Source organism: Hetaerina americana, unplaced genomic scaffold (genome assembly GCF_022747635.1).
Source record: "Hetaerina americana unplaced genomic scaffold, ioHetAmer1.1.p SCAF_4, whole genome shotgun sequence".
NCBI lineage: Eukaryota > Metazoa > Arthropoda > Insecta > Odonata > Calopterygidae > Hetaerina > Hetaerina americana.
In genome coordinates this window covers 13,445,374-13,463,900 of record NW_027286985.1, presented here as the reverse complement: position 1 = coordinate 13,463,900, position 18,527 = coordinate 13,445,374, and the positions used below count along the sequence as shown (strand labels likewise).

Sequence of the window (18,527 nt, the reverse complement as noted above, 5' to 3'; positions counted from 1 at the left end):
TGCATTCCTCTTTGTATTTGGAGCAAAACTTTTCTCACAAAGTCCTTAAAGTCTCCTTTGTAATTACGTTTAAAAGAATGCTGGAACAAGTAGACTATAACTGAAAATTAAAAGAGATAATTTCTGTTTGTTTTGTTTTATTAATCTATTCATCCATTTCTTCGTATTAACCTCTATAACCTGGTATTCACGTTCCTTCACTTTGAGCGCTTGCTTGAGCCCTGCGATAATATGACGTAGTAATTCTTGATTCAGTGTTTCACCTAGAGTTCTTTCGATCACAAACTGTTTTCTTTTCTCCGGATGATGCCGTAGTTGGGAGATCTGACTGCGTACTCGCGCCCGCTGGTGTAGCAATCGTACGGTGTATCTACCGCTCAGCGACCGAATAGTGCCGGCGTCTCCGGCGGTGTTTGTTAGTGACGGATTTCCTCAGATACCTCTTCTCTCTCTTCGTTCAGTCATCTCTGTCATCCGCGAGCGTCTCCCACTTCCCACTCCGCCGTCCCCGACTCATTTTCTTCCCACCAGTGCTCCCGATTCGGGCACCTGCAGGAGCTGCCCTCACTTGGTGATGTTTGGCTGTCTCCTCGATGATCAAGTCTCCGTAGCAGTCTTGTTCCTCTTCGTCTTCCCTTCCTTCTTCCGACGAGCAATCACTCGTGTTCGCCCTCGCGCATGAAACAAGCATGCTGCCTGGAGTAGAAATCATACTTTGATTAGCAGACGGTTTCTTAGTAATTTCGATAAACTAAATCGAATTAACTGTTGGTAAAAATAGGTATTTTGGTTAGATACGTATTCCGATGAAGGATGCGTGAATCCCGGTTATTACAAATTCGTATAATTTTTACTAACATTTTTTCTTCCTCTCTAATATAGATGAATAACTTTCTGCTAGTGCACTTTTGTTGCTCAGTTTATACTAGTATGTAATGCAGACTAGAGAATGTGTTATGCGATTGTAACATTGCCGTTAGTAAACATGGTCTTGCGAGTGCTAAAAAACTACAAGTATTATAAAAAAGTTGTCATAGCTTAGATTATCATCGTAACACAGAAAAGACAATTCCCATATCATATTAAATAGACCGGAAATGGTGAGAAAGTTTTTCTCGACTCCATAGCTTTTAATATTCCAGTCTAAAGCCCTACTACGTTGATATTTTTATCTTCCACTTCACCTTGATTACCGTTACCTCCCAAGCCCAAAAACATGCATCAGTCATAAAGCCTCTGCCTCAGTGAACTTTTGGCCCGGCGTGTTTGTGCCATATGTAAAGGATCGTGATATACACGACATAAATGCATGCGAATTCCCCACACTGTTTCCTTTCGGGTTAGGCACGGCCAAGAATAGCCTGTTGTTAAGTTACGAAACGAAACAATCTCTTTCATTATTTTTCCCGTACCGTTGTACTCGTGTATACCGTATTTCTTTGTCCTATCTAGCGTTCATACATTTTTTGTACATGCTTTGTGCATGTGAGACTTATAATATTCCTTACCCTTGAGATTCGCTTCCACGACGTGTATATATATGGTTGATTAAAATTAACGTATTACATATTTGTACATTTAAGTGCATAACTGGTGTATTGCATCCGCATTCTTTCGTAACCCGCTAAACCTTACCGCATCTCTTCTCTTTTTACCACACAATTTATTAGGTTTTCCTTTAACTCAACACCAACGTCATTTTCGAAATTAAACCTTATCCTGATATGCTTAAGTTTATCTTCTATCCGGTAATATGAGGAGTAGAACACTCTGAGGCAATGCCATTCTTCCTTAGAAAACAGTAATTTATTGGTACACTCCACAGTAAGTTGGATCGAAAACAATCGATTTGGACCGAATGGCATTCGACTTATGCGCACTTGTTGCGTATTCATAAGATAATTGTTCTGGAACTTAAATATCCAGTGTCGGAAGATGTTCACTTCTACCGCTAGAGTACTGAAGATTAAATATTTACAAAAATTCTGGCGGACTTCTTGAAACCTCGCGTGCTGAGTTTGGCTTCGCCACTCTCAGGTCCTCTGAGTGCTCTCGTGGCACTCACTAGCTTTCTCATTATATCATCATACAAGTATATATTTATTTATTTTAGTACCCCGCAAGCCACCGCTAGGGTGTGTGGCAGGGGGTAAATAATTACCAGACTAATTTTTACCTGGGTATATTTTACATGATCATACCGCGGTCGGACAACGTTTTTCTGATGCCTAATCGTTCGTGGAAAAAATGACATCTTAAATCTACCTGTACTACACTTGATCTCTCTAATTTTATCGACATGATCTCTCCTACCGTAGTACGATGGGGGCAATAATACATTTTCAACATCACTGCTAAAGAGACTCCCTTCCAATTCATACAAGAGCATCTATCTCTAGTTTAACCTCTGCTCCATTGAATGATTCCCAGCCCAGACGATCCAGCATCTTGGACACGCTAATAAGTTTATCAAAACAGCGTTTTACAAATCCACCTCCTCTTCTCTGCACGCGATTCAATCCCATACGATTGCAGTATATTCTAAATGAGTTCAAACCAACGAGAGACAACATTTCTCTTTGATATTTTTATCACATATATGTAGTACTCTTCTTATAAATCCTAATTTTCGTTAGTTTGTCCACATGTTCCCCATATGTGTTTCACACAGGAGAGAACGTCCTTTTTTAAGTTTCATTCTAATTGCCAAGTGTCGCACCAGCGTTGTATAGCATTAAAGTCATCTAATAAAGCTGCTGTGTCCTCAGGATCACGGATATCACGGTAAACCACCGCATCTTCGGAAAATGAACGTATCGTACTGGAGACTAAAAAGTCAATTTCGTTAACCTAAAGGAGTAATAAAATAGGATCGATAACACTTCCCTAGGGAACACCTGAAGTAACTTCTACTACATTTGAGTCAACTGCATCTATCACTACTGTTTGAACCCGACCATTCAAAAAACCTTCAATCCAACCCCGGACATTTTCATCTATTCCAAATGCTTGTAGCTTTGCGAGTAGTTTACTATTAGGTACTTTGTCGAAGGCTATCTTAAAATCTACAAAAATCGCGTCCACTGGAACATTGCTTTCTCCCGAAGTAAGAATATCATGAACAAAAAGCGCTAGTAAGGTCTCATAAGATCAACCTTTTCGGAAACCTTGGTGATAATTAAAAACTCCTGATTATTGAGGTGTCTCACGATCGAATCAGCGACTATATGTTCCATAACCTTGCTCGAAATGGGTGTGAAGGAAATAAGTGTGTTATTGATCAGTTCCTGCATTTCTTCGTTTTTAGATATTAGTGTTATGTTAGCCGTTTTCCATTCTTTGGGAACCTTGTGATCTACTAGCGACATCTTAGATATGATCTCTTGATACGGTGAAATTTCTGACGCTAAATCCATAAATATACGAGTGAGTATTTGATCGGTCCGGGAGGATTTATTAGGCTTAATATTTTACTGCAAACGTTCTCTTCTGTTATATCAGATTTTGATTTTGAGTATCATTTGAACGGCACGATTTAGTAAGCTATCGGAGGCATTCAGTGAGACATTGGTAAAGACGCTTGGAAAGAAAGATTTTAATAAGTTAGCCTTTTACAAACTGCTGGTTACTCTTTCGCCTTTATCAGTGTTGAGTGAATTACAAAAGCAGTCGTGCTCTTAGTATCGCCATTTGCCTTGCATGCAAATGACATCATCTCTACGTTAAACTGTATTTAAGTCAGATAATCCTTCCATACAGACACTTATGAAAATAGTATACATATGGTTTGGTAGTTGCGTCATATTTTTACTGAAATAAAAACTTGATGCCGCAGAGCCTTTGCGCCCTGGGATATCGAAGGCAAGAAAAACAATGAGATATCGTTACTATACGCATCTCCAAACATCGATTTTCAATAAGAATATAATGCATTAATGAAGTTTAAAAGACAAGGAACATGGAGAATGGGAATTGTTAGATTCCATCCCTCATCCTTCTCGAAATCGGAGCACTCATTGTCTTGGTAAGGAATGGAAAGAGAGTATTAGGTATAAATTAGGAATCAGGAGTGGAGAGGTTGGTAAATTTTCAAAGATTATGTGCTGGCAGAATGGGTGATGCGAGAAATAATAATATGATAAAAAAATGGGGAGGAAGAGAATGGGTGTTATAAGAGGCATGAAGTGGGGACGGAGGTCTCATGTGCCAGTATAAAACTACTCTATTACTATATAAAGCTATTTTCTTTCAAACCACTTATGAATTGGCAAAGCACTCAAGAAATATAAATAAATAAAGTGGCTACAATAGAACCAGACTCGATATCACAGGGCTAGTGTATTATGTATGTTTTATATTTTTAAATTGCCTTAAAACCTTCAATAAACTCAACACTACCCATGCTGGATGATTTGATTGTTCCACTTTTAGAGTGATGCCAAACGATAATCTAATAAATCAATATTACGTGAAGACTTTAAATTCACCATAAGAAGGCTGATTAAATACAGTTGAGTTTGTCTGAATTAATATTTTATCCTTGTGGCTGACTCATAATTCGAATTCAGTATTGAAAATTAAGTTAAGTTATCAATATTACTTTTTCTACGTATCTTGTCCCAGATGCTTGAAGTGGAGGACCTTGCTTTGGTGTCCAAGTTGACGGTCAGAGAGGAGGCTTTTATTTCTGGAAATTTCGTCTCTCCCTCGATCTGGCTCGCGGTCCCTGATTTTAAATTAGACGTTTTCTCGTTACCCATTGATTTTGAAATGGATTGTGCTTCTGTGTTCCCATTTGATCGAAGAGAACATTCCGTGCATAAACGCTGATTCACTGCGCCGTATCTCTTGATTTCCTGTCATGGTGCAATGAAGTTATTTTGATTTCAAAAATCTTTTTCTTTTAAGGCGCTGTACTGTTAAGCATCGTAAAATTAATGATCAAAGTAGCGGACAACTTTTTTCAAGCGCTTTTGAAACACTAGAAACAGAATTATCCGGTCGGTATTTTCATTTCTTTGCATTCGAAGCATCTATATTGGTGCATAATCCAATGAATGTGATCCATTGGATACTAATAAATAAAATACGCGAGAGTCGTGATGAAGTAAAGGAATAGAGGCAAGTGTTATTCGGCTCGTATATTAGTGTTAGAAAATGCACCGTTTATTTATAGTCTTCATGAATTAGTGTGCAATATTACTTCGAATGAACTTAATTTTTATGAAAACTTTCTAATGTAAAATACGAAACCCCCTTTCTTAAGTTTCATACTCAGTATTCACATAAACTTAAACCCTAAAATTATCGATAATTATTTTTCAGGCATAAGTACCTGCTTGGTTGATCGCCTCTCGCCCCTATCCTCTTCTCTCTTTTCTTCCTTCCAGTAAGATTCCATCTCTTTTTTCGAGTCCCTTTCACATTCCTCCTCCTTCCTCTCCACATAATCCAGCAGCTTTAAGAATTTCTCCTCCAGGACTTCTATCTGCCCCTGTAGTCTGTCAAACTCTTCACTACGAATCGAGATATCGCCGGACGTCGTTCGGCTCTCCTTCATCTCTCGCGCGCTCTCGCTGGCGCTCACGTCCGAATGGAAACTATTAGCATTGGAAATCTCGGTTTGGTGGCAGCTCTGTGGTTTGATCTCGTGAAGGAACCGCACTGCGGTATCTGTACTTGTTTTTGTGCTATTATCGCGATTTCCTCGTTCTTGACTGTCTTTTGCTTTCATACCCTGCAATAAAAAGGTCTTAATTAGTGCTGATTGCATTATTAGTAATATATGATGCTTTTGAAATAAGGCTCATCGAATAATGGCAGGCCAATGGCTCAAAATGAAAAGTTTATCCTTTAGAATAGAAATATTTGATGTTCAATCAGTACTAAATAGTGAAAGGTGGGGTCGCCGTTCGAAAAGTTTAACCTGAATATACAATTTTTTAAATGTATTTCATGAAAAATATTTATAACTACTCAGAAAACGTATTTGGCCATTTGGTGTTATTATAGTTATTTTTCATAGGATTTAAAGAATATACATTTACAATTTTCTCATTTGGCGTACCTGTATGCATTCCGTTGCGACCACTGTGCATACAGATGCGAAATACAAGAATGGATAAAGAACTTTACTAACCATGACATCAGTTTTTGATTCTGCTTTGGGCGGCTTCAATATTGTTGCGTTCTCTCGCATGATGGAGAGTTTTGACATATTCTCCGTCAGCCTTAGCAGTTTTGAGTTTACTCTCTTCTTGGCGTCTGCAATGTGTATTGTAATTGCCAAAGGGTCTCCATCGCTTGTTCTCTGACTTTCTGTGGCAAACGGCCATACTTGATCTACGTTTCTGTGGGATGCATCCTGTATTATCCCCGACATATGGTTATAAGTTGGCTTATTCTTAGTCGTACTACGTGGTGTTTGATATTCTGAAATGTAGCATGAAAGATGTGTGGATTTTAGACACGTAATGCTAGATTAAAGCACTATAAATTAAATCTCTTTAACCACCAGACACATGTTCCAAATACCCAAAGTAATAATGCCCTTATACGAGTTTATGCTCGTATATGTAATATTCCCAAGTTTTCCTCCATCAAGAGCCTTTACTGTATTTCTCAGGGAGCAAAAGATTAGAAATAGCCAGTCGAGATACAAACTAACATTACAAATAAATTTTTATTTTCAATTGCTGTTATAACCGTAATTTTTCCAGGTGATTAAATCATGATACTGTTCCATATCTTGTATATGTTAAACGTTATTATAAGTAGTTTTTGGATAGATGCATAAGTGTTGATGCCTTTCAAGGTTTACTAGTGTCTTGCGCTATTTATGAGAAACTACACATATATAATACATTTTTGCTTTAGCTTTTCATCCAAAAAAACAGTCAAAAATGTTTTAAAATGGTAATTGGCAGGGTTTTATTTGCCCTATATGTGGTTCATCATCCTTTAGAATATCACAACTGTTCCGAAAATTTGATATTTCATCTGGGGTTTTCCTGGCCCCGCTTTCTAGCCTTAATGTGTTTCCACTTTAATCCCATTGTATTGGTCTCATGCAATGTATCAAAAGATTTTCCTACCTTCCTGTACACTCTCTGTAGTTGACGTACTGGACTCCGTTATGTTGCCAGTGGCTCCAGCGTCTCTGAGGAGAGAATGAGATATTACTACAGTGGACCCGGAAGAATCTTCTTCGTTCGTGGTTTCCTTCACTTCGCCCATGCTGCTATCTCGCCCTACATTCTCATGTTCTCTTTCGAATGCATTACTCTCTCGCCACTCTTGCCGCTCTATCTCCGTCGCCGCATAGTCATGAGATCCATTCGGTCTCCCGATGAGGTTCCCAAATTCCCTCCGTTTCTTCGGCGCGGTACCACAAATGGGCGGTTTTCCTGTTACTTTGGGAGTTTCGTCTCTGTTGCCGACTCGGGTGCTCACAGAATAATTGGGTAACCCGAGTACTCGACTAGCAGTCGTGTGTTCTCGTGAAATATCCGTGCTTCCTATGCCGCCCTCCGTATTTGTTCCCGTTTCCTCCGAATATACCTTAGGAAACTCGTTTTCTTCAACAGTGCCCGGAAGCAAGAGTTCATCTTCAGGTTTCACTTTCTTATTAAGGTTTCTCGGAATATTTTTCTTGTGCACAGCACCCTCGGTCGTGTCATTTTCCCAGCCATGGTAAGAGATACCCTCATCTTGTGAAAATTGCATCTTATTTTGTTGCCTTTGTGACCTGTTCTTTGTTTCTGGTGCACCTAAAGATTTCTCGCCCGTTATCGGCCCTGAGTAGTCATTCGTGCTCTTGTTATTAGATGTGGCGTGCTGTTGCTGAAAAAATGGTATCTCAGGACAAAGTGCTATGGGCGTCGATTTTATTTTGCTTAAAGCTGCTTCGGCATTCGGTATCTCATTCGCCGAGAGAAAACTCTCCTTTGATGTGCTTTCGGGCGGTGAAGGTTTGACTTGGCTAGAGAAGACGGCATGGGCCGCGTATTCCGTTTTCATTATTTTGCCTCTCTCTCTCAGTAATGAACCATCGTAAGACCCAGCGCTACACTTGTTGAAAACGTTTGAATCCGTTCGTTCTCCATTAGCTATTGATGAAGGGTTACAGAACCTAGTTCCATCAATATGGAATTCGTTGAATGATATTTTAGATTTAACGGTTTGCCCTTGGGCGACGGTTTTCATTGGTCCTGAATGTCTGCAAGAAAGGAGTTTGCCGTCAGGAAATGGACCCTTTTGGTTGCTTGATTTCACGTTGAGATTCGATCCTGTACTCTCTTTAATACTACCTCCCGAAATGAGGTTTACGTTACTGTATGACATCAAACTATCGGCTATATTCGTGAGTGCTTTGAGTGTGAGAAATACATCAAGCTGCTCTTCTCTTCCTCTGTTTTGGTCATTATTACCCCGTAAGTTCTCCGTTTTCAGAAGTAAATCGTGATTTTTTTGCGGAGTTTTACCTTTTTTGAACCCTTGAACATCTTGAAGTATCGTGGACGTTTCAACCTCTAACTCTTTTCCTTCAGTGCATTCCTCCGTTTGTAATTTTTTACTATTTTTCCTTTCAAGTTTTCCCTTTGTGATATCTTCCCTGCGATGTTTGTTCTTCCCATTTGACATCCAATTCCCTTTTGTGACATATCTGTCTTCATGTGATAAAATATCTTTCTTGGCATTTGGTATGCCAATCTTCTCTTCATTATATATGGTTTTTATTTCTTCTTTGCTGTTTTGCCTCTGAGCGGAATGTATAATGTTGTCATTTTTATCCTTATAAACAAAATTTAAATGCAGCATAAACGGATCATTTGCATTGAATCCTGAGGTAAAGTTGCTGCACTTCTTTTTTATCGTTGTTTGGTTTTTATAACTGGAACCTGGAATCCCAGCTTCATTGGAATGGTGCCCTCTGAAGTGACTTTCGTCAATCCTGATTACTTTGCGCGAATGTTCATCCGTATAGTTGTAATATTCCGGGCTTAAAACCAAACCGGTTACATTTTGAATGCGTTTAGTGTCCGTGCTGGAATCGTTATTCTCGTTGCCGCAATTCCTAGTTTTTATTATTTTTTGTTTGTATTCGATTTCCGGAATATACAAACATTGTATCTCTTCCTTTCTCTCGCTTGTTCTATTGCTTTTTACCCTTGGTAAATGATTTTGTGTAGCCATATTTTCGTTTATTGCACTTTCCGAGCGACTTTCTTGAATTTGGATATTCTCGTCCTTTACTTGGTTTCTCTCATTTTCGTTATATTCAGAGGAATCTTTTAATATCGGTAATATTCTTACATTTTCAAAAGGTGTACTTACAGTCTTCTGACTTTTACATTCACTGATTTGAAGCTTGTTACGAATTCCTCTCTCCCTATGCAGATTTACTGTAGTGAATCCCGGTGAAATATAAAATGGGAATTTTCGTGTTTGTTTCGTATTTCCACTTAGTTCGAAAAATCTTAGGCCTTGGTTGACTCGGCCTCCGTACTTATTTTCACTATCTTCTGTGAAAGCTGACTCTGATTCATTGCCAATATTTCCATTTTTTTCATTATCTTCATCGTTATTCATCACTCTAGACCTTGTCTCAGGGTTTCCATTGCCAATTGATGACTTCTGATGTTTCTTTCTTATCTTCCTGTAATTTAAAGATCTTTCAGAATCGGAAGTTTCATTCATTGTACTAAGTAAACTATCATTTGACATTCTCCTGGTATTTGCTAAGTATTTTGTGTTGTGACTCTGTTCGAAATAATAATGTTCTTCCTCCGGCGTATTTACATGTATTTTGTTTATCTCATCGGTACTTTTATCACAGTCTTGGGCGTCCTCTGCTTTGGTGTGTGTTGGAATTTGAAATTTTTCCCCCAAGTTAAGCGACCCGTCAGTCTCGCTGACCTTTTTCGTTTTCCAGAAATATTCTACCTCGTATAATGCCATTACATTTTGCTCTTTGACATTATATGGGTCCTCTTCCTCAATCTCATCGGCGTAAGATTTTGTACGAGATCTGTGTTCAGATTTCCAATCTTCATTTGTTAATCCTTTTTCCTTATCTTTGCTTTTTTCTTCCTTTAAATCACGTGCTATCTGTATATTACTATGGACTACTTCTTCACTAAATTGTCTAGGTTTATTTATGATTTGCGAGCTTTTTCTAATCATTTTCTTCCTCCTTGTTCCTTTCTTATCTAATTCTTCTTTGATCGGCGCTCTCGGAATATCTGGTTTCAAACTAGTTTCGCGAGATACGTGATCAACGCCTTCAGATCCCCTGTTTTTTTTCATACTTTCATCATTCGTTTCCATTTTCCCATTGAGATAATCCTCGTTTTCCCCCCAGCGACTCAAACCCATGTCTGAACATTTCTTTTTCAACTCTTTATTGACTGCTGTGTGAAAAATGGCGTCACCCTCATCACTTGTTTTGTATACCATTTCAGTGTTGCCCTTTTCATTTTCTGGGGATTGTGCTTCTTCCTCATCTGCCTTATCGTTAGTCTGCGTCGGATATCTCCCTTCTGCCTCGCGGCTCAGCTTGCCAATTTCCTCAAATTCCTCTTCAGAGTCTTCTGCAACATACTTTTCGCTCTCCTCGTATTCTTTTCTACTTTCATTTTGTGCCTCTTTTGAATCCTTATTCCGCAACTTCAATTCCTCTATCACGCCACCCCATTCAATTTTTCTCTTGAGTTCGTCTGCAAATTTTAGCGGCGCGTAGGATCCATGTGGCAACACGGTCCATTTGCTTTTCCTCGCCCCGGCGTCAGTGTCTTTAGGGTGGGCCTTATATTTCCTAGCCGCCTGGTCGTCTTTGAATTTAACTGATTTACTCTCTGCCGTGGTTCTCATCCCCGATCCACGGGTTGGATTTTTTCGTAGCCAAGTAAACCTACGCGCCTTTCCATCTTCTTCCCCCGGGGGAAGGCTCTCATTTTCGCTTGTACCTCTATCGGATACACTCCATGTCTTACAACTGCTATGGTGCACCTCGCCCTTTGAGTCCTTTTCCGAGATCCACGCGACGTTTCCTGCTCCTTCTGTGACTTCTTCCGAAGAATCAGCTATCCTTATTCCTAGTTCAGTGATCCGTCTTTTTTTGGATTTGATTCCGTCCATTCCAATCTCCGTCTGCACGGCCACATCTTGCGGTTGGTCATTTTTGTTTTCAAGAGTAATCTTCTCTCCCATATCTGCAGAGACAAAAAGAATAAAATTTGATCCGGGAGCATTGTTATTTTTTTAATAAATTGTTTGATGATGATCGCATGCTCTAGGAAGTTTCGACTTCTCCGAGGCATAGGAACAGCTATTAAACAGTTTTCATTTGGAAACTATCAACGGGTGACTCTATTAATTAAAACGGCTGGTGTGGTGAATTAGTGGTGGCTGTTCATCCGGTGGAAAAGGGTAATGGTACATTCTCCGATTGAAAAAGTTCCAATGATTGGCCAGAATTTTCGCGATAATAGCATTTCTCGAGCTGAATTGCGGAGAATACTTTAATTGGAAGATGTTTCTGAGGTACAAACATCTTGGGTGTAATAGGGTGAAAATTGTGTTATGATGATAATCAATGAGCCAGATATGGGCTTTTTTTTGCTTTTCGTTTATTTCTCAAGTTTTTGAGATGTTTTAATATGACGGAGGGCATTGCCGGCGTTAATTTGTATTTCGTACACGTTTATTATTATTATTAAGTAATTTACCGGTTAAGGAAGGTTTTTTGATGAACACAACTACCAAAAAATATTTTGTTACTCCTTAGAAAACACAATTTAGCAACCCACGCAACATCAAGTCCTTCATCTCCGTGTTTAGCCTATGATAAAGTAGTTAAATTCTTTACTTTTTGATTGTAATGAAGGAAGCAGATGGAGTTTCTCCTGGTTTTTTGGATGGTATTCTGACCAAGACGTAATGATAATACTGTCGCTGCTTTATAGAGTTTAATAGCACTAATCGCGAAAAGAATTGAGAAATTGTATTTTAATGAATTTCACAATCAAACACTTGAGGTACCTTTTTTAGGCTTCTTCTCTTCCACCTTCCTTGACTTCTCTTCTCCTGTTAATTTTTTCGGCGTCCTTGTTGTCTCATCTTGTCTATTTGCTTCTCGTGTTTCAATTGCTCCAAATGTAAACACCAACCTAGGCGGTAATCCCAGCGGTCCACCAGATTTGGAAAAATGCGTGGGAATCCTGTCCGAAGATGAATGCCTCTGAATTTCACCTCTCTCCCCATCGTGGTACTCTTCTTTATTGGGTGTCCCTTCCTGGCGCCTATCTACAAGATTTCATGGTAAACCATAGAATTATTTGGAGGTTTCCGTAATATTCGCTCATTTATAATAAATGCTTGTGGGTTGCAAAGTTTTGTAAATTTACACTGCCCGCATTTTTTTGTTTATATGATACTGAATTTGTATAAGGCGTCGTTGCAAGGATTTTGAAAATACCCTTGCGAGATCCTGTCTCCGCATTCAGGCCAGTTTCATAATAACCCATGGGCTTCGAACACTTAGAAAGTCGCATGCTTGTAGCATCATTTTATGCACCGCTGAATACATAATTTTTGTCGGATCTGGGTGTGAATATTTGCGAGCTTATCTACTTCTAATCATTTCCCAATCATTCGAAGCTACTCTGAAATCCGAATATTATTGTCAAAATATATGAATGGAGTCATCATTTTACTTTAAATTCTCATCTGATACAAATTGTTCCTCGCCCTGGCAATTGTAAGACCTAATTATCAACCTACCTGTTGAAAGAAAATAGCTGTATGGGAATATCAACCTAGATAAAAATTTCAAGAAAGTATATCCATTGATTTTAAAGCAATTAGGTTTCACTGCCTGTTTTATATTTGTATACGATCATAGAATACATATCATGTGTTCGCATTTCGGCGAAAATTTTAATATTAGTGTCGAGCGCCTCAAAAATGTCTAATTTCTTAGCACTATATTTGTTTATTTTAGCATAGATGATAACAAAGTTTGGAAAAATATTGGAAGTAGCCATTCATTTTTTTATATTTTTCCTTCAACATAGGTCACCTTTCGAAATAAATCAAATATCAGATTGACGTATCAATTCCAACCTAACTACTTAGAGATATACATGCCTGTATGCGGCATGTTATCGTTTATTGCTCATAAATGCAAATTTAATATTCACGGTGGTACAATTTCGTCGCGGGGAATACACTAGTAAATTCAATATCTTCGCCTTATTGAATATTGCATTATTTTTAGACTGGTATTCATTTAATGAGCAAAATGTGCTAAATATAAGGTTTCTCACCTTCTGAATGTGTTTTCGTTTCTTCATTAATGTTCTTGCCACCCACTGCTCCCATCGACAAACTGTCCTTGCCTGTAAGATCCTTTTATGTCGGTTAAATATTGATCAGCATGTAAGATGCCCATGTATATGGCCATCTTACACATGTTAAGAGTACTTGAAATGATAAAAAACACATAAGCCTTTTTCGCAATTTTAAGATTGTTTTGTGTATGTTTTGATTTTATCGTCTCCATAGTGACTGCTCTATCATTGTTGTTGTTATCCAGCCGTTTACCTAATTTATTTTCCTATCATATTCATTAGTTGGTGAGTGCATGATTCCATAGGCGATAGATGCTCATCCTTTTCTAATGTATCTTTAAAGTTCAAGTTTATCAAGTTATCATCATGACGTCGCTGTTGGCTCGCTAATAAAATTATATACACAAGAATCAAATGACTGTGTTTCCTCAGAGCTGGTGGAAGCGCGAAGTTATTTGATTCCTCCATGTGCAATACAATGGAATTCCACAAAGTGTCAGCCTCAACTATCTCCAAGATAAGATCTTATAAAAAATTCAGACATATACAGTAATTATAGTTGTAGCCATAATGGGAGACGACTGAGAACTGAAGTGATTTGCGCCACTAGGGATGTGTGGGTACTTAGGTAGAGTTAGGATGTTTTAGTAATGGAAGAATGGTGGAGAGAAATACAGCGTGTAGAACATTATCCAACTATTAACGTAAGGCGCCTAGGGATCCATAGAAAGTCCCTGCCGACGGACGGGGTACTCCACTTGAAGAGTTCTCTTCATAGCGCCCAAATCGGGATTGGATTACCTCTGAAAAATCCTGCCGTTCCCGGAATTCGAACCCGTAAGTAATATATCCTCGTGTATCACTTTTTATCATTTATTTTTTGACTTCCAGAGATTATAACAATGATTATTTATTAAGATGGCTGTCGAAATTACTAAGAGTGTGAAGCCACCGAAGAATACATCTTGCGGCAATATATCTCTTTTTTAAAGGTGTTTTGCTTTTGGAAAAAGGAAGTTATGTTGCCGCACCCTGTATTTAATGGATCAGGGAAAATCAGAAAGGAAAGGTATTTTGTATGGCAGCGGAATATAGTATTGTCATTTGAGAAAAAACCTATAAAAGCGTCACTTTGACTTATTTTCCAAACAATTAGTTCAAGAAATAAATTAAGTATGCTATCCGAAGATGACTAGTTTACTTGTTTCGGTTGGAAAGCTTGAAATATTCGGAACAATAAGTAAATCAGAATTTACAGTAGCTATAGCTGTGGAAATTTTATTTTTTATATATCAGTGGTCAGAATAATTAGATAATATACTTAACGGCTATCATCAGGACATAAAATGTGGTTTCAATTGAATGTAAATTATGTTTCTTATGAACTTTTATGATATCTTAAGTCGACAGGATCATCTATGATCATTAAGTTATTTTTATATGCACTTGGTCTCATTTTGTTAATTTATTTTTAATTACGGTGAAATATAAATTGAATCAAATGTTCGGTACAAGTTCACAGTGCCTTACGGAGTTTTCCAACGTACAATTCATTCATGGTTCAGGTCAAGTTTTCCATGTGCCGTGCTCATTACCTAATGCGGTATGTTTCCGGTTAGTTGCGAGAGTAATACAGTCTTTATGAAGATTTATTGTGCCGTACAAACCTTTGGTCTATTTAAATTATGTGGATAATGCAGACACTGGTGTTCTTTGCATCATTTGGAATCATGCTCACACATTAATAACTGAGAATGATTGGCAAAATTTTCATGACATGTATTTAGAGCGTAAGTAAAATTATTTACACAGCATATAAAGCGTCCCTTTAGCCACTTTTTGCTATCGTGTGCGTATTTCTTCTGGTTAAAGAGGCCTGTTTGGTCATTTCGAAGAGCCCAAGTTTCCTGAATATATTACCGACGCCTCACCGCTGAATTAAACTCCCGCCCCTTCGAACGAACGTAGCATTAACCGTCTCATCTCCTCGGATGTCTTCCTGAGCGTCCTCACGGACAAACTGGCACACAACATCCCAGGGTCACCCGTAGGACAATGAATTCGCGGCGGCCTGCCAATCCGATGATGTTGGCGGGTCGTAAGATTTACTGGCCTGTGCTGATGCCTTCTGCGTCGGGTGGTGGGGTGGAAACGGAAGGGGTGGGACCGGGGGGGGCTCAGACGAGGTGTTGGGGTGGTGAGCGTAGGAGAGCGAGGTGGAATGGGAATCGAACCGAAAGAGATTTGTCGGTAGGGAAGGGGAAAAAGTTTTCATTTTGCATTTGCTCCTTGAGGAGCGGTAACTCTCGACTGCATATATGCATATACAAGTTTTAAACAAGGAATTCATCATTCTCCATGCTGATATTCTCGTCTGAAAGTTGGTAAAAAATACTAACTCATCATTTTTTATCTTGCGGTTTTGTGTGCTCATTCGCGCGGAAAACAATTTTCGTTCCTTCCGATTATTTTTTTTTTCGTCAGGCGCTTCTAATTTCCTCCTTTTATTGTTCTTTTTAGTTACAAGTGAAATGCTCTTTTTCATTCGCTTCTCCATGCCGAACTAAAACATGAATACGCTGATTTTTCTAGGGTTTTATAATATCAATCCATTGAATTTTATTGATTCACTTTATGCGCAACCTGTCAGTTTTTTCTTATAAGGATGACGGGTAAGCTGAAATGTTTATCGCTAAATTTCCTTTGGTTAGTATGAACGATTTCTTTATGAATAAGAGGTAATAATCTGAATTGTTTTTTATTTTTTTGGGTATGATTCGGATATTGTCAGAATACTACCGAGACTACCCCACCAACGCCGAAATAGTGTAAGAATCCCAAATCAATATTTATTCCCATTGGTGAACATGGATAAAATTCGTCTCTAGTATTCCATTAATATATGTTTTAGCTGTATTTCTCATGAACTCAAATATATAAATCAAGATTATATGTGTCATCCACAAAGATAATGAAATTCTGTTAAAATGTGCGTTGAGGTCGACAAAAGTCAAATGACCTCAAATGCCTTCACGTTGATTTGACGTCACCCCCAGTATTCCAGTATCTATGACACTTGAGCTCATATTAAAAAATTTTATACTAATAGTTTAGTATACACAATTTAAGTATTTTATAACTAACTAATGAGGCATAGTATTTATTTTGATGCCCTATTAATAAATTAATATGTATGAAGTAGTGTTGTAGGCTTCTTAAAACCTTCCGAGCGTGCACTAAAACGTGTTATGTAGTTAAATCGATGTCCAAGTACACCAGGGAAATAAACAGGATCTTTATATTTTTTGGTCGCTTTTCTCCTTACGATCCTTATCGTTTTAATAAAAATTAATCAAAATAAATATATTATATTTTATGGACGCTTTCCTCGTTACGCTCCTTATCGTTTTAATAAAAATTAATTAAAATAACTAATGTTCTCCCCAAACGAAATAAATACTATCAATCCCTTAAAATATGCAAATAAAAACTCACCTTCACGTAGAAATGTTTACCAGCAAATCCACCGATTCGTCCGATCTTGGGTGATGCCGTTTTAACTTAGTCGAGGACGTACTATTTTAATACGAGTATACCTATGGAACAACGTTATTCATCAATTAAAATTGGGATTGCTCTCAATAAATTGTTCATATGGTCCTCATTTTAGCCTGAATTATGGATATTTCAGATGAAATTACCAGTAGTTGGAGGGGTACCTTTGTGCAAGAAATAAGCATCCATTTATGTTACTAATTTTGATGTACTACCTTGATCAAAAATTTCCCGGAATTTATTCAGAAAATTAAAAATACAAGTTTATTCATCTAAATCTACATTGTCCCCTTCAAAGTAATCCCCATCGACTGCAACACACTTATGCCAGCGCTTGATCCAATCCTCGAAACATTTTTTATATTCGGTTTTCGGTATGTCCATCAGTGCTTCCTGCGATTTTTCCATTACTTCCTCTCGGCTGCTAAAACGCGTTCCCCGTAATGGTTTTTTAACTCGATTGAACAGAAAGAAGTCACAGGGAGCCAAATCAGGTGAATTCGGTGGCTGTTGGATGGTATTTGTTGCATTTTTCGTCAAAAAATTACGAATAATGATAGCACTGTGCGACGGAGCGATATCATGGTGCAAAATCCACGAGTTTTCTGCCCACATTTCTGGTCTCTTTCGGCGAATTGCTTCACGCAAACGTCTCATAACGCCCAAATAATACTCTTTGTTTACTGTCTGGCCTTCTGGCAAAAATTCATGATGCACTACACCGTTGTAATCCATGAAAACCGTCAGCATTGCCTTCTTTTTTGACTGAAAACGACGTGGTTTTTTTGGTCTCGTCTCCAGTAATGATCCTTTTGATGAATGTGGGATCGGATTCAGCCTCGCAAATCATGTCTTTTGCGACGTCAACACGGTCTCTTTTTTGCATGAAATTGAGGTCTTTTGGCACCAACTTTGCTGCTACACGACGGAAACCCAAATCATTAACCACAATGTCTTGGGCGGATCCATAGGCAATGTTCAAGTCCTCCGCTATTTCTCTGATGGTTAATTTGCGGTTATTGACCAACATTTCTTTTACTTTATCAATTTTTTCACCGACTTTCGATGGTCTGCCACTGCGTTCATCATCTTCGATTGACTCACGACCACTTCTGAACCGCTCGTGCCACTGGTAAACGACCGTTTTTTTTAGAGAATCCTTGCCGAAACACTTTTCCAACATTTCCAACGTCCGTGCGCCACTAAATCCGTTTTTTACGCACAATTTAATACAAGTTCGTTGTTGCAAATTTAAATCCATTTCTGAAATTGTAAAAAATCGCCAACACACACAGAGATAGATGTACTCTTGGCTACGTAACTTTTGCAAATGTCAAGTTATTACACTAAGATTTAAAGGGAATATCAACAACAGATGTACCAATTTAACAAAAAAACATAACTCAAATCGGAACGATGGGAGCGCCACACGGTGGTTATTCCGGGAACTTTTTGATCAAGGTAGTATTCAATTATTGGAAGATGAAAAATTAGAGTATCTATTTCTTCAAAAAAAATCACCTTAATATTCTTTTATTATTTATCAAAGAGGAAAGTTACTGAGTCTCTTTATGTATTTTATTCATAAATAGTTGCTAAACGTTCAATACCTTATGTTTT

General features: G+C 38.2%; 1 protein-coding gene across 1 annotated transcript; it reads right to left on the bottom strand.

Annotated features, from left to right (window-relative positions):
• Nucleotides 1-457: 457 nt before the first annotated feature.
• LOC139692075 (serine-rich adhesin for platelets-like) lies at nt 458-12,527 on the bottom strand. Its single transcript, XM_071590107.1, has 8 exons — nt 12,479-12,527; nt 12,043-12,306; nt 9,337-11,213; nt 7,095-7,842; nt 6,140-6,432; nt 5,336-5,737; nt 4,601-4,856; nt 458-696 (listed from the first exon to the last, which is right to left on the bottom strand). Exons 1-8 carry the CDS (start codon nt 12,525-12,527, stop codon nt 458-460), a joined length of 4,128 nt encoding a protein of 1,375 aa, XP_071446208.1.
• Nucleotides 12,528-18,527: the final 6,000 nt, after the last annotated feature.